At 45.5% G+C, this 22,560-nt stretch overlaps 3 protein-coding genes across 8 annotated transcripts; all 3 read right to left on the bottom strand.

Annotated features, from left to right (window-relative positions):
- Positions 1–113: 113 nt before the first annotated feature.
- LOC148321721 (uncharacterized) lies at positions 114–6,315 on the bottom strand. The gene is made up of 4 exons (XM_088318632.1): positions 2,601–6,315; positions 2,366–2,469; positions 1,314–2,292; positions 114–675 (listed from the first exon to the last, which is right to left on the bottom strand). The coding sequence occupies exons 3-4, from the start codon at positions 1,637–1,639 to the stop codon at positions 126–128; spliced, it is 876 nt and encodes a 291-aa protein (XP_088174758.1). The 5' UTR covers positions 1,640–2,292; positions 2,366–2,469; positions 2,601–6,315; the 3' UTR covers positions 114–125.
- A 1,047-nt stretch (positions 6,316–7,362) lies between these two features.
- sfpq (splicing factor proline/glutamine-rich) lies at positions 7,363–17,119 on the bottom strand. Of its 2 annotated transcripts, none has more exons than XM_088318631.1 (10): positions 16,121–17,119; positions 15,363–15,551; positions 14,981–15,282; positions 14,792–14,887; positions 14,504–14,700; positions 14,341–14,425; positions 14,148–14,259; positions 14,014–14,062; positions 13,623–13,729; positions 7,363–10,939 (listed from the first exon to the last, which is right to left on the bottom strand). In XM_088318631.1, the coding sequence occupies exons 1-10, from the start codon at positions 16,982–16,984 to the stop codon at positions 10,829–10,831; spliced, it is 2,112 nt and encodes a 703-aa protein (XP_088174757.1). In that variant the 5' UTR covers positions 16,985–17,119; the 3' UTR covers positions 7,363–10,828. The 2 variants fall into 2 exon arrangements, with proteins under 2 accessions (XP_088174757.1, XP_088174755.1); XM_088318629.1 differs by having other exon boundaries at positions 15,363–15,554; positions 16,121–17,118.
- A 264-nt stretch (positions 17,120–17,383) lies between these two features.
- lypla2 (lysophospholipase 2) lies at positions 17,384–22,326 on the bottom strand. 5 transcript variants are annotated; one of them, XM_088319452.1, is made up of 10 exons: positions 22,227–22,326; positions 20,427–20,519; positions 20,307–20,338; positions 19,843–19,908; positions 19,675–19,722; positions 19,519–19,589; positions 19,105–19,178; positions 18,917–19,018; positions 18,666–18,836; positions 17,384–18,518 (listed from the first exon to the last, which is right to left on the bottom strand). In XM_088319452.1, the coding sequence occupies exons 1-10, from the start codon at positions 22,314–22,316 to the stop codon at positions 18,468–18,470; spliced, it is 798 nt and encodes a 265-aa protein (XP_088175578.1). In that variant the 5' UTR covers positions 22,317–22,326; the 3' UTR covers positions 17,384–18,467. The 5 variants fall into 5 exon arrangements, with proteins under 5 accessions (XP_088175578.1, XP_088175579.1, XP_088175577.1 ...); XM_088319453.1 differs by lacking the exon at positions 22,227–22,326 and adding an exon at positions 22,024–22,214; XM_088319451.1 differs by lacking the exon at positions 22,227–22,326 and adding an exon at positions 21,770–22,005.
- Positions 22,327–22,560: the final 234 nt, after the last annotated feature.

Below are 22,560 nucleotides of genomic sequence, written 5' to 3'. Positions count from 1 at the left end.
AGTCATACTGACATCAAAATGGTGGATAGCTGAGAAATGTTTTTTTCAGGCTTGTGACATGTTGAAGAAGATAGAATAAAATATATATAATTTATTTTGTAGTTGTTGACGAAATTAGGCCTCAGTTAAACACTTTTGGCCAAATCTGAGGGCGCCACCGCCAGCCGATTGGTGTCATCCTTCCTCAGCCTCAGTGAAGCCATTTTGGCATCCAACTCATCCATGAAGCCTTCGTCCACAGACTTGGTGTCCGTTTCCTCTTCCGCCACCTCCATGGGCAGGAAAACGTGGAGCTGAGGGCGCGCCGGACCTGCGACGGGCCGCTGGTTGCAGTTCAAAACGCACGGTTTGCCGATGACAGACAACGGTTCCGACTTGAGGCTGTGCATGGATGAAGCCCCGAGAGGCCCGAGGTCTCCGGCGGTGACCAACGTGTGCGAGCGAGGCCTGGCGGGTCGGGGCTTGGAGTTGAGCCGTATTGCCTGGGACAAGTGGACGCAGGTGGGCTGGAAAGAGGGGCCGTCTGTGTGAGTATGACCGGCTGGTGGCGGTGGTGGTGGTGGGTGGACCTTGAAGGGCCCGCGAGACTTGCAAGATGGAGGAGGAGGGCGAAAACAGCTGAAGGCTTCAAATGGGGTGCTATCCCTTGTATGGTGCAGGGACGGCTCGCTAAGGCTGAGGAAACACAAAATGGACACTTTGGATTTCATTTGATAAATGGGCAGCACATCTGTATCGATTATATTAAATAACAGTGATGATAACAAAAAGGGAAGTCACAATTCCTTCAATAGAAGGATTGAAAACTACTTCATGCTCAACAACCATCAAATTCTCCACTGGAGGGCTTTTCTTTTGTGTGGGTGCACCCCAGGGCGCCGCATCAGGTCCCCTATCAGTTTCAAGCGGGCAGACTTTTTCATCCTATTGAGTGGCGCACCACGCGGGTGGGGTAGTGCGATGCTATCAACAATTGACGCTGTAATTCCAGTCACACGCTCGACATGCCCTCTGTTGACACCAAACACTGACACGGTGGAAAAGACAAGTTGGGGTCGGCGGTGGTCAACACCGCGGGGTGCCGAGTCAGCTCAGTTTCGCTTTGAGTCGGCCAAACATGATTCTGGCAGACACACATCAAGTTGGTCCCAACTAACTTCGCAGGAGCAAAAAGAACGTCTTTCTTGGATGAGATTGATGTGGAAGAAGTGAAACGGCAGATCTCAACCAAACTCCCATCCTCATAAAACTTGCAGAACCTGACCCATTGCCTTTCCCGAACAGTCCAAATCATTTTTGAGTTTTGGGTTTACCTGAATCTCGACATGTTGATGCCAGGCCCGCCCGCGGGCGCTCTGGTGCGCACGGCGAGTGACGGCAGCCTCAGCGGCGTCTTCTTCCGACTCCTCCGGACCAGAGCGGTGGATCTCGGGTGCCAGGGTCCGGCGATCCCCACGCCGAGCACGACAGGCGGCGGCGACGGAGACGCACCGGCGATGCCGCTCATGAATGTAAACCGCTTACGGCCGCTTGGAGGACATGGACGGACGGACGTGGTCGTCCTTCTTCGGCGGAGGCCCGGACGGGACTTTAGATTCCCATCGAGTCGCGTTCCACCTGTGTGGGCAGCTGCGACCATGAATGATTAACGAGTATTATTAAAGATGGATGACCGCCAGTGGTCAGGTGCAGCCCACTTCTTCTTGAGTGCCAAGACGTTCCATATTTTTAACATCTTTTATTCTTAGCAGTAAACTATCAGACTGGATTATTTGTCCTGCCGGGGATATTAACCTCGTGGGTGGGTGTAGGACACGCCCCCCTCCCCTCAGCGGATTCGATCCTGTGACTGTATGAAACCTGACCGATTTCTGCTTTGGCAGGAATCTCTCTCTCTCTCTCGTAGAATGTCTTGAGTGAAAGCGGCGAGTTGAAGGTGTTGTGCTTTAATCGCAGCTCAGGTGACGGAAGGTCAAGTCTTTCGCACATGCCTGCCGTGTGAGGACGGCGCCGCGACACCGAGCCGCTTTCAATCCGATCAACTTGCTTCGCTCGGTCCGCACTTTTGTACGATGTCATGGACTGTGAGTTGCAGAAGCTTCCGATCGGACGAACGGTCGCAGGCTCGGGTCATCAGATACTCGGAGACTTGTTTTGTTACACTTAACCGAAGGAAAGGAGAGGACACTGACGACTCAAGTGGAGCTTTTTCCTTTTTTTATTTTTGAATTTCAGACCATCCATCCAATCATGTGACGTCTCGCCCAGCGTGATGCGTCGCGGCATGCACTTCTGCCTGGGAAAAGAAAAATCTTTTAAGTGAGCGCTTGAAAGTTTAATTTATTAAGTATTAAGCCACACTTACATCGGGTTGATTTGGACGCGAGTGCGAACTGGCTTCACAGGGCTTCCCCTCGAGGTGTCGCAACGTCTGTGGTTGTCGAGTCATCTTACCAGTGACCTCCTTCCCTGGAAATCAGGAAGCGCAGAAAATAAAATGACGTCACGTTAAAACACAAAAGGAGACCTCTGCATTGGAAGCTCCATAAAGACATTTATTTATTTATTTTTTTTTTTTATTGAAACTTAACTGAACTTACCGAGATGGAGGAGTGGCGATGGTGGTCACCCTCCGTCGGCCGGTGGAGGCTCCTGTGGCGAGACACACACGCACCGTGAGAAACTGACAGGGAAAGTCCAAACAAAAATGGCAGCTTGAGCACGTTGCGCGTGTGCGTGCGATCAGTGTAAAAAAAAAAAAAAAAGGTTACGATATGAACATGCATTACACGAGAACTGTTAATGTCGTCTATGTGAGACGGCCGTATGGTCACACGACACAAGCTCCTGAGTTATTAAGTTGGACCAAAACAAACGCAGGTAGGGCGAAAAAAATATATAATGTGCAAAGCAAAATCATTTGTTCCAAAAATGGCACATATGTAAAAAGAACGAGGAAAGGAAGAAACCTTAAACGCCAACGGTTGATCCCGCTCGACGTTTGCAGCTAATTGTCGAAATTGTGCAATGGGACCTCGGCCAAAGTTGAAACGTGTCATGTGAGGCGCGAGAGCGGCACAGTTTCACCAGAGGTGGGAGTCAGTCACGTGCGAAGACTCATTTCGGCTCAAGTCTTAAAAGGAAAAAAAAAAAATCATAAATGACGCAGGTCGCATTGAGTCAACACCAAATTAAAAGTCATTACTCGGGTGAAAAAGGTGGCGTCGGCAGTTTTTAAAAATAATATCTTACGCCTACAATTTAACGTGAGGGGTCTGGTTGACAACCAAGCGGTTCACCTCATGTTATTGTCATCCAAAATATTTCGAACTGCTAACATGTCACGTTTGGTGACTTTCCAAGAATAAGAATGCACGTCCATCGAGGGGGCGTGGCCGTCAGGGACGCAAGAGGTGGGCGTGGGGATACGTTCAACTCTTACTAGCAGCTTTAAAGTTTGCAGTTTTCAATAAGTTCTACGTCATAAATGTCAAAGCCTACAATCATGCATATTATGGAAAGAAATGTTCACTAACTGGAAAACAAACAAGCAAGACTTGCCAAAGTTTTTAAACAATCTTTGGTGTTCAAATTGATTGGACTTAAGTCATGTGACTTGCGCCCCCCCACCTCTGCTGTTCCAATTATCAAGCTGCAAGGACACATGACCAAACTCCAGACCACGGCATTCGTCCAAGTCCCTCGATCCCTGGGGATGTTGCACGTTACGCTCGCACAACAGAGCTTGTGTTTTCCGCCAGAGGCTCGTCGGCAGCCAACGGTGGCCGCGAGGGGAAGTTCTGGCATCACACTCGCGTTTTGGGTCGGAGGACACTGAAAACGGTCTCAACCACGTGACTCTTGAGAAAGCAAACGGAATGGGTCACAGTGCAGATTGACAGTTGTCGGCAGCGAATGCAACACGGTACCTTTAAGACCAGACCGTCACAATGGCCGCTCGCTGGGGCGACAATGTTCAACAAGAGAAGACCTCCAGGTGGAAGTACAATGACTGCAATAGTGACAAAAAAAAAATATTCAGACACGCCCACCCGCCCCACAACAGACCTAGCATATGAAATGAGTTCGGAGATGAGTTCTTGGCACAAAAGTCGTGTTGCACAAAGCTTGCCACGCAACTCATGTCATGGCGGCAAACCACGGACAGATAGAGATTTTTTTTTTGGGGCCGTTTCCGTCTATACTGGTAAAATATATGGTGCGATAAGAGGGTCCCGTGAGATTCTCAAGGGCACCGTCGGAAATAATCCAATTTTACATTTAAAGTGACGATTACGTTTGGCCATCGATGACATCTTGCCAAAAGCTACAACGATGACAGTGTTGCCATTCATCAGGCCTTCATTTCACACCAAGTTAATTTGTGACTAAACAGATTCGGTCCAATATTTTTGTGACATTTTATGTTTGGCATGTGTGCCATTCTAAGTACCATGGATGCAAAACTGGTTTGGGCGAATAATACTAATATCAATGCTTGGTTTCCGTTTAGTTTCCCCAAAACATATCAGCAGAACTAAAATGTCAGATGGAAGAGATTAACTCCACTTGTGACTTTCATTTTCTTTCTTTTTTTTATATAACATATCCGTCAACCCCCCCCCAATATGTACAAGAAGTAACCCCAAAAACATGAAGTCATGTTCTGGGATTGGATGATAGGATGTAGTAGTTAAAAAAAAAAAAAAGGTACTACAAATACAGTTCATTGGTCCACGTACAGCAGTTTCCACCAAGCCGTCCAGTAAATCACGATAGCATTCGGTAAGGTTTGAAAATATTATCATAGCCACTCACGAGGGTTATTTCATTCATTCTCCGCCAGAGATGTGCCCAGATGTTACGGAAAAAGTTCAGTCTTCCTCATGTGCCAATTTAAGTTATTTCCATAACTGTCCGAACGCTGAATGAGTTGCCGGCGTGGTCTCAAATGCATCATGTTGTGAGAAGGTCACCATTTGACCTCAAGTGACGTCTACTTGATGCGCTTTGGCGCCTCGCAAAAGACGAAAATACAAAGGCAAAATTTGTGCGCCGTAGGGCGAGGGGACTGTCCTTACTTGGTGGAAACAAAACGCATCATTCAGTCTACGTTGTGAGTGAGCGTTTTGAGAGCGGCACCTTTAATTGTAAATCACCAAAAAAAAAAAAAACAGCCAGCACCTTTTGGACACAAAGCTTCCTGAGTAAGATTGCCTGAGATCACAGTACGCAGGGTGCCTCTTTAGTCCACATGACAACATTTCCAAAGTACACTTGAAGTCTGGTCCAGAACGTTGACCAGCGTCTCAGCCACTCATCCGTCGTCTTACGCAACACTACAAGCGCACACACACACACACACACACTGCAGCGTCTGCAAGGCTCGCCTTTTTACGTACACACACAAAGTTGTAGCATCTGCACCGTGGCGCCATTTTGATCGCAAGTGTGATGCCAGAAGCCCTTGAAAAAGTTGTCACCGAGACATGAGTGAGGACACAGAGGAGAGAGTTACGGGACATCTTGGAGAAGATAAACATGGATGAGCACTTACCTCGCTCGTGCCGTGTTAGCATACCTCGCCGGCTGCAGTGCAAACAAGTCCAGGCTTTACTGTCCACTGACTGCTGCCGAACTAGTCATGGAGCAATGTAACTTGCCGACTGGGCCAGCCCGGCCCTGACAAGCAGGCTGACTTGCGGCTAATGCAGTTCGCTTTGCCAAAAGACATGAGACACACACACACACGAAGCACAGCAGGCCACACTTGGTTGGATCGCTCGGCGGATGAGGTTTAGGTTCAGTGACCAGCTTCTCATATTTAAAAAAAAAAATTGATTTGGACATGAACAACTGCGAAAGGATTTTTTTTTTTGTTGAAAGAATACTTTGAGTTTACGGTACAACCAATAATAATTCATGATGAAACTATTACAAAAACGGTCTTTGTTCAACGACTGTTTATTTTACTTTGAAATATTTTTCTTTTTAACTTGCCAACGTAGCAGGGAAGGGATGTGTCACAGCAGAAGGGCCGAGAAACAAAAAGTCTCGATTCTCATAATCAGGCCAATTATTCGATCCTGCCAATTGTTTCATTTTGACAATTTAATATTTGTCAAGTCAAAACTCGGGTTCTGCCGCTTTATTTCAAAACTAAACGATCTTGTGTCAAGTCAAGTTGTGAACAGCCTCAATGGAAAAGTTTAGAGGCTGTGCGTATTCAAACTCGGGCTGCACGAGATATCAATATCGCAATAATGGACTATGCAAAGACATAATTTTTTTTTTTTCTTAAGGGATTGTAAACTTTGAACAATCAGATGCAAATTTGCGTATTGAGGAATTACAATTAATTTGCTAAGAACACATTGAGCTGGCAAATTTTTCCACATAGGAAAGAAAAAAAAAATTCTTTCCTTAGATAGAAATGTCATTTCTTTAGGATCATGTTAAATATCGTTATTGTGATTAGAAAACGTGTTGAAATCACCGAATAACTACGTATGACGCAACACCTTGGGACAGTTCGCCGGATTGGCAATGCTTGAAAAATAAATAAAAATTCTAACGAGTGATTTTAAAAAGAAATTCTAGAAGTGATTTCCAGAACAGAGTTACCACAGTTAACAAAAACAACCTTCACATTAGTCATTAAATATTTCTAATCTACTACTTTGTTTCCTTTGTATTTTTAAAGTTCCGGTTTAAACAGTGTAAATTTCTACAAATATTTGAAGTGGACTGGTCGTCCCAACAGTCAGAAGTTCTGTTGTATAGACTGGAGACTTTAGTCGCTCTCATCGTGGTCATACTTCACAATATTCACGTGCATGATGCAGTCAGTTCAAGAAACAAAAAAAATGATCTTCCACCATTACAAATGACAGCCTGCACACATTCGCAACACCGCTTGGAAGAGAATAAGATCATGTCATACCTTTTCCATCCACACCACCCCAATGAGTGCTACACAAGCTATTGCAGAAGTTTGTTTTTTCTTTTTTTCCTCTCTTTCTTTAAACAAAATCATCGGAGTCAGACTTTGAATTGCTTGCTTTGGATTGTTCCTTCTCACCTTTAAACCTGTTAAAGAAAACAAAAATGGTACACCACACAGACAACATTCAACTTTTTTCTTTTGGAAATATGCACTCTTGGCTTAAGTGCTATTTGCAAATTAAAAAAAAAAAACCTTTACGATGTTGCTAGGTTATATAGCATGCAACTTTGCTGTTTAGTGGCATTAAAATAAAAATTGTTTGAGATGAAAACTGGCACTTTTGCCAACGTAAATTTAGCTACTGAATAATTAAATGCTAAAAATCAAATATTTTGGGAAATACTTTGTTTTTTACATTAAATTGTATTAACTATTTTTATTTAAGTTTTTCAGTGGTTTAAAAAAAAAACAACTAAACAAGTAGGCAATACCACACGAGCGGAGTTGAAGAGGTCAACATTTTTTTTTTTTTTTAAACTGAATTTGTTCGTGGTTTGGTGTTTTTTTGCCCAAGTACAAGCAAATTATTATTTTGATAAAAAATAAACAATCTGTCTACTTTCATGGAAGTCAGAACAATTATGGCGGAAATCCGAGGCAATGGCTCAACGATGATTAAAGAGTTGCCGATACATTTAGTAATCGATTACTTTTGCCACCTCTAACTTACACCCAGTAGGGCTGCGAGGTTGACAGACCATTAGTTCAGCCCAGAGTTCAAAGCAAGCAAATAGAATAAGCTGACAAGAGAACGCAAGTTAACCTCAAGTGCAAATGCTTTGAAATCCTGGTTTAAAAAAAATGGACTATTTCAAAATATCCATTATTATGGCCCAAAATTATTGGTAAAAAAATCACCCCCCCCAAATGTTGGCAATATAAACAAACCATAACGTATGCACAGATGCTTGTTCATATATATGTCTGTCTACATGCATCCCTGCACCATTTGTGTTCCAATATCCGTTGGTCATAACAGAGACATCGATGATTTGTGTTAACATTAAACTAGCGGACTTTCATTCAACAGTTATGTGGTGGTTGGTTAAACGCAACTTCTATTTTTAAACGGAATTGGGACTGCTAATAAGCAGTTTAAAGCAAGCACTTGGCCTATTTTTCAACAATTACAATCGGATAAAATGCCGCCTATCATGAAGTTCGCTGCGACCTTTGAGCACGATTCAAGACAAAAATTGACTGGGCAAGAGTTTGTGTCTTAAAAAAAAGTTATGTCGGCCCACTTGCAAGTTGACTAAGCATTTTCATAGTTTTGTTATAGTTGAGCAGTGAGCAGATTGCGTACGATACGCTGCAAAATTCACAAAGGAAGCAATTCCTGCATCATGACGAAACAGCCAAAACTAATGAATTAAAAAGTCAAACGTGAAAACCAAAAGAGGAAGACTCGATTCCACCCATTGTGACGCACGTTGCCATTATTTAAAATAACATTTTTTGCACCGTTTTACTCTGCTTAAGAGTTGTAAAATCCTTGTCGACTGATGCACATTGTCGCTACGGTGCAATCTCGCACACCAATAGCGTGTGAGCATTTTATCTGGTCGTCGTACACGACTACCGAATGAAAAAAACAAACAAGCAGCTCCTCGAACCGTGATCGACCTGACCGTTCGATCAGTCATGCAAGTTCCAAACGGGGCAGTTACCTACCAATTTCCATTGGCGCTACGCTGACTTTTTGCCAAACGCAGCCCCTGTCACAATCTACCAGCGCGTCTCGCTCGACGTTTAATAGATTCGCTAAAGCACTACACAGCCTCAATTTCCTCCACAGTCCCAAATCTTTAAAGTCCGTCAAACCTGTTAAAGAAAGAATGTAAAGAGCACATGAAAGGAACAATGCACAAAATACTACACAGATCCAACAGCTCAAAGAGAAAACTACTTGGTGACAAATTGCTGACAACTTTCTATTACAGCTGGAATTTAAAATGTTCCTGGCCAATATTTTGAAATCCCATTAATGGACCAAACTGGATTTTTTTTTTTTTTGGGACTAATTGGAAACATATGACAGATGTTTGAAAATGGGCACCAGCGACAGATTGCCCATCAAAACATTCAAATATGACACAGATTGCTTAAAACGTGTGCCATCAGGCCATCCCACAAAAAAAATTAAATAATGAAAACATCAATCGGAGGGAGGATGGCCGAGTAAAGAACATCACATATGAGGTCATATCTCGCTTACGGTCCAAAAACATTTTGACTGGATGAGCTTCGGAGATGAAGGCGGCCGGATGTTCGTGGGAGGGTTTTTTTTTTTTTTTTTTTTTTTTTACCTTTTCAACGAGTTCTACAAGCTTAAGCCACAGTGGAACAACCAATCCTGGATTGAAGGACGCAGCGCCGATCTGGTCAACAGGTGATGCTTTGTCAGTTGTCCGATGACAACTTCCGCTCTAAGTGCACTATTTTTTTTCCCCTTAAACAAATTCATGATTTATTTTGTTTTTGCGTGAACTTGGTGCGGCTAATCAACCAATGGACGTTTTTACAGAATATTCCTTCAGGACAAACTTCCTCTTCAGACTTAGTTGACAATCGCTGTTACGGATATGTCAAATCTCTCCGGATATAATCAATAATTCCTGATTCAGCCTTGGAGACAATTTGTTGTGAAAACATTTGTCATCAGACTGGTTAGTTAAATCCAACAGCAGTCTGGAACGTGTGAGCGACTCGAGTGCAATATAGATCGCCTCACAATCTAAACCGTAAATTAAGATGGAAGAAACGCAAAGACCAATCAAAGATGGCGCGAGCACTTCGCAGGAGCAGACAACGTTTGCGGCGCCGTCCTCATTCGGAGAACGTCTCGTCTTCGTAAATCCAGCCAGCGAAAGGCGGCATGGCATGGCTCAAGCTTGGCAGTCGTCCACACACACACAAATAAATAATCCACGTCAGTTCACGGGACTGCACTTTTGACGGTTTAACTTGCGCTACGGAGCCCGAGGCTGAGAGCTTCGGATAAAAATGCAACGACTCGCTGGAGATATGCTGGCCCGTTTCCGTTTTGACGCTCCTGCGGGACAGCTGAGCAGAAGCTCACAGCTGATAGGCCGTTAACCGCCGTGGATTGATCTCTTTAGCGCCCTTTCGCTAACAGTGAGAGAGGTGAGGGATCGGGGCAAGGCGCTCAAGAGGCCACCAATGACTCCAAGATATGCAACAACTCCGACCCCAACACGGTCAAGTCTATTCAACATTTGAAGTGACATAAATTTTCAGGGTGAGCTGGAAAACCGCCACACTGCACTCCCCAGCTTCTCTGACTATGCGAAAAATATAAAAACATGACATTGCAGATGCCGATCATCTCTGATTATTTGCTAAGGAAAGCTTTGATCGTGCACTACAAACGCGTCCGTATTATAGAAGCGAGACAACAGTCATTGGCGCTCGGCTGTTTCTGAATAAATATTTGGTTTCGTCCAAATTGAACTCATTTTTGTCTTTATTGTAACATGCTCTTAAAGTGAATGGCACAAACATCGCCATGGAGAATTAAGAAGAAAAATGACAATTCACGACGAAGCACATAACACAGTACTAGAAAAGAATTATACAGGGGTCAAATACAGCTACAGGGAAAAACTAATCGATATAATCACTATACTAGTGACAATACAAAAATTAAAAAAAAAAAAAAAAAGGAGCATACTGACTGGTCATAAAAAGGAAGTGTGAAGACAAAATGTTGGAACATTAGAAACTTAAATACAAACTGAGTCAGCATATTTGTTGGAGAAGAATCTGTACAAAAAAAAAAACCGCTTCAACGAGGAGCGTTTAGTAACGCGCTTTTTTAGGGGGAACGTCAAACTCTTCGCAGACCCTGCCGTAAGAGCCGTTACCGGGCCCCATTCCTCGGGGGCCGCCCTGAGCGAAGCGCTCGCCGCGCTGTGCAGGGCAACGGGCCAGTTCAGTGCACAAGCACAAAGTTCATGTCCATGTTGGAGGTAGACATATGTGTGTGTGTGTGTGTGTGAATATGTATGCATGTTTAGAGGTTTTTTCGATCAACAAAAGCAGCAGGCCACACATCCGAAGAAACCGTTCGTTCCAATATGAAGGTCCACAGGTGCCCCAGGTTACATACGGAAAAGGAAGAGAGGGTAATGCTTTCGTTAGTCAATGCCTCCCTCGCAGCCTCGGCAGTGCATGCCAAGCCGAGGCTGTCGTCGCTTAGTTGTCAACTCCGCTATGGTAGGGCCCCGTGAAATCCGCCGAGAGCAAACGCCGTTGACGCACCGCAAAACTAACAAAAGCTCAATGTGAACTTTCAAATGAGAACTCTGACGTTCAAAAAGCAGCGGTTAAATAACGCGCGATCCATACAAAGATGGCAAAAGTGACCTCAGTCAAAAACAAACTAGTCTGAAATTTAAAGTCCATTCAGGTGCAAACGTTAAAGTCCCTGTAAAGTGAAAATGTCTTCGAAATTTGACAACCGCCAGAGCTTTTCCATGCCGCACTCAAATGTGGCCAAGTCAGCACCAAGCTTAAAAATCGTTGGACCTTTTCTCAATGATGTCCACACACTCAGGGCGGACAACGAGGCGCTCTAAGGCAGTCACGTCATCATAAAGCCCCAGTCCACAAGCTAACCGTCAAGAAGTCCGACTTATATGAATAAAATCCTGCTTTGCGTTACGTACGTGCACTCACGGCTGACGAGGCGCTCTAGAGCAGCCACGGCTTCGCTAGCCAACTGCAGGCGAGTAGCAAATGAAGGCACTCTTCGATATGGCTGAAAAGTACACCACGATAAATGGATTTCATATTGGTGGATAATTGCTACAAAATGCACAAAGCTGCGGGCGGGTACGCGTCCTGATTTTTCTTTTAAGCCATCATTTTGTTAATGGCATTTTCTATTGATATCGATCACGTGACTATCGCGATAAAATGTGATGAATGCACTTTACAGGGTCTTTAACAAACTGCTGTAATTCTAATCAGACTTCATTTTAAAAAATACAAAGAGAGATTTAAATGGAATCGGATTTCAGGGGGTCCTACATTTAGAAAATGCTTGTGGGGAAAACAAAACTATGATAACAGGACTAAAAGGCCCAAACTTCAGACGAATAAGGAACAAATGTGCTTGTTTCTTTTTTTCAGATTTTAAAACAAGTGCAAATGAAGCTCATTTTCTGTCTAAGTTCCACAAGACAGATTGTTCGTGTACAGCATGGAAGAAAGGCATGCATGCTGTAGAAAAGTTGTGTCTTGTCAGAATCAAAGTTGAGTTACGGTATATGCTACTAAATACTCCCACAAATAAACACACACAAAGGTTTTTTTTTTTGGGGGGTGACAAATGCAGTTCGCAATGCACTGCAAAGTTGATCTCGTAAGAAAGTTTGACATTTAAAAAAGTTGTTTAAGATTTCTCAGGTCAGAAACGATCTTCAAAGTTCACACACATCTTGGCAATGGACTAGTCTAACTTTTCAAAGATGTTGCTCAATTAAAACTGAGTACTGTAAATTAGAAATCGCTGGCGTCGGGCGGAATCCTTACACCTTAGAAAAATCACTTTTCAGGAGGCCCCCCAAAATTTTTGTTTTGTTTTTTTCTACCTTTAAAAAATTGTAGATATACACACACAAACGTGCAATATTTTGTGAAAAAATATCGACTTTCTCCAATTCCGACGTAGGATGTTTCGACCCGACGCCAGCAAAAATAGGATTCGCGGCAGAGGGTCTCAAAAGACACCTCTGCAAATGCGACAAAATGTCACAAGAGCAAAGAACAGCGGAATCACCAGCAAATTTTGCGTCAACTCAAAACTATGCACCGTATCCTAATTGCACTTCATTTTCAGGTGGAAACTTTGATGCTAGAGTCGCCAACTACAGATTCTCTCCAGCAGTCTTCGTCACGTCATATGCAAACAAGCCAGAAGAAATAGACCGACTGACATTTCAATTGTGCATCCGAGAGGAAAAACAACTGAGCACTCAAAGACACAAGGCGATGCGACGCATGCCTGCCCCCCCAGGAGTTAATTATCTTACAAACACTTTGTGTTCGTGGTATGGCCGCCAGCCTACACTAAACACATTATATATTAAAAAAAAAAAAAAAAGTAGCAGCTGTTCACGGTGAAATAAATTCCTACTTTGGATCACAAAAACACAGAGAGATGCCGTGGATTTCTTGTCACTTCAGCAATGTAACGACATTTAAAATCACTGGTAGACACCAAGAAAAAAAAATGTGCCTGCCTGTCGCGGTGACATGAGACAGGGCTTGCAGTAGCGACCCCAAAATGGTGTGCCGTGACAGACGTTTTCGCATTTAGTGGAGGCTGTCAGGCAGCTTTAAGCTTAACCACTGAAAACAATACTGAGGGGGACTGGCTTGCCGATATTAAAAGTGAATTACGTAACAATCGGATCGGCCACAACAACAAGCGGCGAGCAAGTGGACATAATGCCTGAGCACAAACCCCGCCTCCCCAACATTTGCAGCAACTGTAATCGGCTCCAAGTCATTTCCCACTGGAGGGGAAACGCCAGACGCCAGACACGCGACATCAACGAGTGATTTTGCCGAAAACGGGATACATTACCATATCATTGCTCATCTGCGATCCCGGAGACGATCCCATTGGCTGCTGCCCCTCAAATCCCATGACACCCATGGGGAAGTTCTGGTTAACGTTGCCGTAGGCCAGATCTGAGTCGAAAAACATCGACAGTTCAGACAAACGGCAGAACTAGGCCTGCTATCATTTTTGAAAAAATTTTTTAAGAGACGATTGTCCAACCCAACGCCACCCTCACGAATATCTGCAACTTTGTATGTTATTCAAATGATGATTTCAGCACCAGCGGCTTTGCACTGAAACCATGTTGACTCTCATGAATGTTGACATTGAACACCTCCCTTGTACAATCGATGCGTTGAATGACAACTCAGCAAATATCAAACTAAATGAACACACAAAGCTGACGACCTACCTCCCATGCCCATTGCAGCACCAGAACTCATTCTCATGTCTCTCTCCCGCTGGAAAAAAATAATAATTCACAACTGTTACAATTGATTCAACATCAGATTTCTCTTCTCGTCATTTGTCGAATGTTGAACTCACCTCGATGAAGTTGCCCATCCTGTAGCTTTCCTCGCGCTGCCGACGCATCTGCTCCTCTATTTCGCGCTTGCGCAGCATGTCCTCTTCTCGTCTGCGGCGCTCCTCGTCTTGTCTGCACGCAAAAGAGACGACGCCATTACCACGGGCTGCGACGCGCACCCGGACAAAAGAGCATGGCGCGCCAAATCCGTACCTCAACTGCATCTCCTTCCTCTTTTGCATCTCCTGACTGTGCATCTCTTCCATGCGTCGCAGTTCCTCCTGTCGCCTCAGCAGGTCTGCGGCGGAACGTTAAATTAAGCTTGAGGGGGCTGCGACGCTCAACGTGAGACGAGGCAGAGCCGCGACGGGCTTACCTTGCCGGAGCAGGTTGGCCTGGTGCTCGTGGTAGGCGTCCTCCATCTCGCTCTCGAGCTTCTCGCGGGCCTCGCGCATGTTTTTCTCCACCTGCTGCCGCTGCTGCTTCTCCATCTCATCCAGTGACTTCCAGCGTTTGGAGTACTCGTATTCAAAGGTGCCAGGGCGGGCAAAGCGCGGGGGCTCCTCTCGCTCGCTGTTGAGAGAGAACAGGAAGAAAGGAAGATGTCATGTTAAACTGTGGATGTATATTAGACAATAAGATGATTAACAAAGGACATGCTTACGCTTGGTATCTGGGGTTCTTCTGCGCCAGCTTCTCAGGAAGTCCGTCTTCATTATCACACTGTTCAAGCGGCTCCACAACTATGGGCCTTGGCGACCTAAAACAAAAATGACAGTAAGTTCGAATAAAATGTAATAAACTATAGTAGTCAAGATGGACGTCCAGAATCATTCATTTGGGATAAACTTACGTGGTGAGCAGAAAGACGCCCTCGTTGCACCGTTCCATGGCCTTCCTGGCAGCGGGCTTCGAGGCAAACTCGACAATGCCCTTGCCAGTGGAACGCCCGCGGTCATCGACAATGACGACGGCCCTCTCAACCATCCCAAACTGGGAGAAGGCCTCCTCCAGCAGCTCGTTGGACACGAAGGGTGACAGGTTCTTCACAGAAAGGGCGGCCGAGTGTGTGGCGAAGCGGACGCGGAGGCTTCTGCCTTTCATCGGAAGGTCGTCCAGCTCGGCTTTCGCTATCTCTGCAAGTCCGCGGGACTCCTGTGATAAATGTTCCAATCCGTTAATGATGCAATCAGAAAACATTATGAAGCATTTCTGATAGTCATGCGAATCCTTACCAGTCGGATGAAACCGAAGCCTTTTCCTTTGTTGATAAAGACCTCACTGGGCTCTCCATACTTGGCGAAAATCTTTCTGAAATTCTCCTCTGTGATGTCATTGGGAAGGTTGCCGATAAACAGACGGCACCGTTGCGTGTAGGTTTTCTCGCCGGGTTTCAGCAACATGGACAGGGTAGCCTTGAATTCCTGCTAAACATTTTAAATAGAAAAATAATAAACACGATGTTAAATATAAGAACGAAATGTAGTTCGAATTAAGTCAGTCTTCGTGACTTATTTTCTACGTCATTTCCACGACTCTCGATCGTTTATTTCCACCCGAAGTGCAAACAACTTCAACTCTACAATAATACGTACTTTTTAGAACGTGGAGCAAACGTTATATTAGGAAGAAAAAAATCACGAAATAACAAAAAAAAAATACATATGTAGGTCAAAAACAAGCAATTATGTAAGCGAATGACGTAGGATTTTTTTCACCCCCACACAAAATGGCCGCGAGCAAGCGGCAAAGACCGCGAGTGCGCTTGATTTAATCACCTTCCACGGGCAGATGCGCGAGACATGGAGAGAAAACACAATACTAAATGAATTTGGTAGCGCCGCCCGATCGGGGTGCTCCGCAAATGGAATTGAACACACCACTACAGGACAATGATGCAAGTGAACAACAGCCATTTTCTTTGACATTTTAAGACGATTTAAACGTTTTTAGGTTCTTCGATCAACGCGATTATAAAAATGCAAAAACTAACCTGTGGTTGACTTTGTTCCGAGCTTGTGCCCGGGGCCTCCTGCTGCTCTTTCTGCCCTTGGTCTGGCTTATTAAATGTATTCACCTGGCCCCCCATCTTCGGACCTGGTCTTTGATTCTGTTGCTGTTGGCCCATCCTCTGGTTCTGTTGGTTTTGCTGCTGCACACCTGTCCTCTGGTTCTGCTGTGGGACCGTCCGCTGGTTCTGCTGTGGGCCCGTCCTCTGATTCTGCTGATTTAGCGGTGGGCCTCCCCTCTGATTTTGCGGTTGGCCTGCCCTCTGGTTCGGTTGATTTTGCGGGTGGCCCGCCCTCTGGTTCGGCTGATTTTGTTGCCCGCCTCCACGCTGGTTCTGTTGCTCTCCAGCCTTCTGGTTCTGTTGCGGGCCTGCTTTTTGATTCTGCTGGGGGCCTGACTTGGGATTCAAAAGCGTAGATTGATTCTGCGGCTGCTGTTGTGGCGGTCCATTAGCATTTGGAGTTGGTGACTTGATCTGCGGGTTCTTATTGGCCTGGTTCGGCTGGGGAGATGTGATTTCTTGCTTGGGCTGCACTTTGGGCTCCGTCGCGGGGGTTGTCGGCTTTACTTGCTCCTGTTGCTTGTCCATCGGGCCTTTCATTGTGAGAGCAGGCCCGGGGGTCGGCGGTGGAAGGCCTGGCAAGCCCTGGTTGGTCGCTGGCTTCTGGGGACTTGACTGCTGTCCCCGATTGAAGTTATTGTTTCCTCCCCGGCGATTCTGGTTCTGAAATGGGTGGCTTCTGAAACTGGGGCTTCCCATTATATTACCGCGCACCGGACCGCCGCCTCGGCGAGGCTGGAATTGATTCATCCCCATGCCGCCGCGGTTATTGTGAAAACGAGACATTTCTCCTTAATATCGAATAACTAGTCAAAATCGCTCAAATAAAAGTAAAACAACGCGAAACACTAACAGTGCCTTAAACGTGTCAAAGATGGCGATGATCGGTTGTGGTCAAAGTCTTCTTTCTTCCTCGGATACAATGGCCCCGCCTTACCATACCATTGGTTAGTTTTTCTCCTCTGCCCCCTGATTGGTCTAATAATTTTCTGCGCGACCTCCCTCCCTCAGCACTTCATTGGTCCTTTTGGAAAAGTAGGCGGGACGTTAAGCGACTGGTTCCGGGAGCCATTTCGGTTGATGAAAAGATTATAATTCATGAAATCAAAATAAAATATGATAAAAAAAACAACACTTCACTAATTCTTAAGCACATTGCAGAGCAAAGACACTTTCAGTCACAGATTGTTTTTCTTGTCATTTATTCTGCATACGGGTGCTGGGAACAAAGAGAGACCAGCAGTCTCATGTGACTGAATGGTCATCATCATAAACAAAACACAATAAAAGGATGAGATGACAACAGTGGCAAAAGACATAAACACACACACAAAAAAAGTTCTGTTATACAAAAACAAAGGTAAAAACTGAAACCCAGGACAAACCACATGAGAATGTGCAACTTGTCACACATTGGAATAATTAAAAGAAAGAAAAAAAAAACAGAAGTGAGGCAGCAGTCAGAGAGGATGAAAAGCAACCGTTCACGTGTGACGCAACTGAGACATTCATTGATTTGTCAACAATCAAGCAAAGCGGATGTCTTTCCCATCCCCCCCACAAGCTTTTCCCAACGAGTGCCAACAGAAGAACACAAGGAGATTAAAAACAACATTCACTGAAACGAAAAAAAAAAAAAACGCAGAACACCTGACAGATATCGATTTTTTTTAGACACGCGTGACTCCGCAGAGCGACATCCTTGTCCAAGGATCAAGTTGTTCAGGGTTAACTTTTGTTTCTAATTTGTAAAATAACTCGGACAGTTACTTGGATTCGATGGATTGCCACTTTCTGAATGTTATAGAAGTCAGACCTTTGAGCTCGGTCAGTGGGTTAGACAGTTAAGGTGCTAAAGGAGGGAGATCTTCTTCATTTGCAACGAGAAGCATTTTCAATACGGGGTCTTTTCTTGTATTTTGCAGCTACCAACAAAAAACCCTTACATTGAAAAAAAAAAAAGTTGGAATGGAGGTGCACCAAAGGGCGTCAAGTGAAGAGCAGTAGAAAAGGGAAACATGTTAAAGATAATCAACAGGAATGTTCGGCGGTTAATGAATTTCTCCCCCCCGAGTTTACGAAATTCACGTACAAGCAATGGGGTATTTACCTTTTTTTTTTTTTTAAATCCAATTTGCGCGCATGTGGAAGGAAGAAAGGGTGCTCATGGCTGTTTCCTGTTTGGGGAATGACAAATTGGGGTTTTTGAGAGGTCAGTGTCACGAGAGTGGGGGGACGAATGGGAGTCACAGCGGGGGACGAGGTGAGGTCAGATCCGAGGCAAGTGCTTCTCGATGAACTCTTTTACTGCCAGCATCTCCTGCAGTGGAACGAAAGAAACAGAAATGCAAACTTATTAACTTAGACCTGCAAAATCCCCCCCCTCCAAAAAAAAAATGTGCATATATATATATATATATATATAGATATATATTCCTATTTTCTGAGCATGGCTTGTATACAACACCTGAGTGCAGGACGAATGAGGGACGCCTGGGTAGGTTTTGAAAGTAATCATCTGCGGGTTGACGATATATTTGAGCTTCTCGGCCGTCATGGCGCCAAAGTGCACGGGGATCATTTCGTCCTTCTCGCCGTGGCACTGCAGGATGGGCAGGTTCTTGTTGCCGCTTGACGCCTGCACGGCGGGGACGCCACACGTCAGCACGCACACGACACATCATTCAACCGTCGACCTGAATCGAAAAATAGAAGTACCAAAGGGAAACTCTTGTGAAGCGGCAACCAGCAGCTGAGGGCAACCACGCCGGCCAGTTGGTGCTGGCAGGTCAAGGCGGTGTACAAGGACAAGGCTCCACCCTGCCAGAGGAAGCAAGTCACACAAATAAAAACTTTGAGGAAGCGTCAAGAGACGAAATAAGAAACGGCTCTCTTCCGGGACCTACCTGAGAGAAGCCGCCGAGCATGATGCGGTTGGGAGGGATGCCATTTTTGGCCTCATGTTCGATGATGGCCTTGACTGAAGGGAAGGCGACAAAAATGCAGAAATTTCACAAATTCAACACACGGCTGGCCAATTTAAAATGGTCCTTCGCTTGGTTTCGATATGTCGTCGGATTTCAGTACTACATTTTGACCACAAGAGGGAGCTATAGATCTATGTACAAGGAAGATTTGTATTCTGAATGTGTATTTATTTTGAAATGTGCCCACTTTAGGCTTAGAAATGCATCATGCATCAAATCTGCAGCAATTGTCCCACACATTTTTAGAGCTGCCTCCATTCCTTTTTTAAAACCATTTTGTGCTACTTTTAATTTTCAAAACAGCGACTCGAGTCCAACTCCAAAAAGCCTCACTGTCATCAGCCGCCTTTTTGATTCCAGATTCGTCCTCGGGGGTTTCGGGGCTGAGGCCCATGAGGTCGAACCTGCGCAGGAACACAAAAGCAACCAGTCAAATATTTGCCGTTGGCGCTGTGACGCTTGTCCCGGAAAGTGCACTTCTTCTCTTACCAGGCGGGCATCGTGACGTTCATGTTGAGCGTGACGGGAATCTTTGGCCTGCAGGACAAGACGGGCGGTGGCCAATGAAAATAAGTGACACGTTTAGTGTTTGAACAGAACAAACGGAAAGAAGGAAGCTAATCCCTCTGCGGACCGACTCCTTCTATGGACACTCACGCGTGGGGGCAGATGAACTTGACGTGAGGAATCTGGATTCCCGTCAAGGTGTCGGCCCAGCCGTGCCTGAACGACAAAAAGGTGACGTAATCAAATTAGAATGACAGGAAATCTTTTTGGGTTGTCTTCGAGCTGCTTTCATGCCTAAAAAAAATGCGTGACAACAGGAAAAAAACAAACGCTCCATTTTTTTTTCCTCAAACAAAGCCGGTCTTTAACGTCACAAGAAAGATGTCCGCCATTGTCGCACCAACGTGGGCTTCCCTTTTCCTTTGATGAATTTATCCGCTTGCGCCGCAGCGCCACAACTCCAGTGAACTCATTCGCTGCCAGCCCATGTCAAATTAATTTGGGCGTCTATATCTGTCAATGGCAGCGAATGAGTTCAACTTGTCCCAGTTTAAATTCACTGAGGGTCATTTCGTTTATTTTTAGCCTAAACTGAGAATATGCCGCTTACTTACCCTGTGTCTCCCAATCCATGAAGGAAAATCACCTGGAACGTGAATTAAAAAATAAAATAAAACAATCCAAACGCAAATGGCAATGGCATTTCTGAGCTTGGCCGACGGCTTTGAACTCACCGCCGCGGTCTCCTTCTCGTTCCCGGACACCGTCACAGCCTTGGCGAGCAGCGGCAGAGACATGTTGTTACCACACATACAATGTGAGAGAGTCTGGAAAAAAAAATACGAGAGAGGATGCGCACTTGAAATAGGATGGCGCAAAATGTTTGTTTTACACGCGCCGTTGAAGAAAGCGCAGCCGCCCGTGTTAGCGTGAAAACAGGAAATAGAATTTGTTTTCATTATTCTGGATATGCCTGACGTGGAATTGTTTTGATAAAGATGGCTGAAAAGTGCGGCAGCTTTGGAGGCGCTTTTTATGAAGGCGGCGGCGGCGTAAAAGTCTCTCCTCGACGCCCTTTGACTCTTCAAGGAAAGCGGTCGCAGACGGGGGCCCGTTTGGCAAGAGGAAACGCGAGGGGGTTAATGTGTAAACCTCACGCTGGCTAACGCTTGACTTGAAAAGTCGCAACGACTGCGAGACTGATCCGCCCGCCGGGTTTAGCGTGTTTGCTCACTGAAGGTCATTTTCGCCCCAAGAAGTCAAAAGGCCGATTCAAAAACTGATCAAGGTGATGTCGTGTAGTCGTTCTTTCCACAGACTCGCAACAACAATCCATAACACCGCGTGGGTTTTAAAGGCCTGCTAGGAAACAATGGCTGACGCTTAGCAGCACGGGATGAGGTCAGCAGGTAAAAATAGAGCCAATTCAAACTGGGGGGGGGGAGTCCAAAGGGAACAAAAACTTGGTTTGGTTTCGTTTTGAAAACACAGCTCCAAAGTGAACCGTCATTTAATCGTAGACGAAACGATTGCGTGAGTGAGTCTGCTTGTATGCGTTGCTGCTCCATGTCAGTTGTTTTGAGGATTTATTTTGTTTTTTTTTGGTGCCGTATCGTCGATGCGTATTGGAACCTGCCAAAAATGTTGGAAATTATGCTTTTTTTTTTTCTCTCTCTCTCCACCAGTGAATAAATTACTCAAGAGCATCATTCGGATGAATTCAGCCTTACTACACCGGACATTTTACAACTCGAGGCTCTTCACTTTTCAATTGGGTGGGGGCGTTTGGAGAAAAAAGGGGGGGGGGGGGGGTACAGTCGCAGGCCATTTAAAGCAACCACGAGTGCTCCATCTGCATGATTTCAATTACTTGAGCATCTCACTCGCATACACGGATGGGGGGGGGGGGGGGCAGATGGCTGCCAAACAAACAGGACGATCAAATGCTGCAGTGAGTGACAGCCCCCCCCCCCCCACACACCAGGCAACCGCAACCTCCCCGACCAACAACAGAGCTCACAACTCCGGGCAACCATCCCGCCGGCAGCCCACTTGGACGGAGATCCAACAACCTGACCTGACCGGCAAATGTGGCGGCTGGCGCGGAGGCGGAAGCGGGGCGGCGCAGGAAGACAATGGTGGATTCTTCTTTCATCCCTCGTGATGCATTCATTCAACGGTACAATAAAAATCGCAATCCGGCTGGCCCATCATCCCCTTTGACGCGGATTAAATCCCGGTTAATCTGCCCCCTCACTTTACGCGCACGCACGCACACATGCACACGCATTGTTAGCATGAGCTAACACAATGAGTGCAATTGTCCGCTACCGGCGTCTCCGTCCGTGCGTCCGTCCGCGAACGTCACAAAATGGCCACCGTGCACCGAGGAGGAACTTCAGGGGGGGGGAGCCGCAGAAGGGTCCGAAAAGATTTTAAAGAGAATATGCCCGGCGAGTGAAACGCGGAGGCAAGAGAGGGGAAGGAGGTGAAGCCGCGGCCCGCTAAGAGCTGACATTAATTGTTGCACTCACCGCTCGCTGCTGTCCTAGTTCACAACCGAGCGGAACTTCCGGTTGGCGTCCGCACAAGCGAGGGGCGGGGATGTCAGTGACGTCAAACATAACCACGCCCACGAACGACCATGAATTTAAAAAATAAAAGCAGTTTAATCACAGACGGCTGTTTGTCCCTAAATGTAGTATTGACGCTCATTTAAAAACCGTGTACTTTTTTTAGCCTTTTTTTTAATTTTTCGTTTTTTTGTTTTGAAGTTTTACTGATAACAGCTCGCGCAAAATGGATTTTTCCACACGTAATTTATAGCTATGACGTTTCCGGAAAAAATCCAGCCGTTGCTGAATCTCA

The sequence above is a fragment of the Idiotropiscis lumnitzeri genome, chromosome 16 (genome assembly GCF_059441095.1).
Source record: "Idiotropiscis lumnitzeri isolate Australia: NSW breed Sydney's pygmy pipehorse chromosome 16, RoL_Ilum_1.0, whole genome shotgun sequence".
Taxonomy (NCBI): domain Eukaryota; kingdom Metazoa; phylum Chordata; class Actinopteri; order Syngnathiformes; family Syngnathidae; genus Idiotropiscis; species Idiotropiscis lumnitzeri.
Note: the sequence above shows the minus strand (reverse complement) of the source record. Positions and strands in the feature narration are given on the sequence as shown.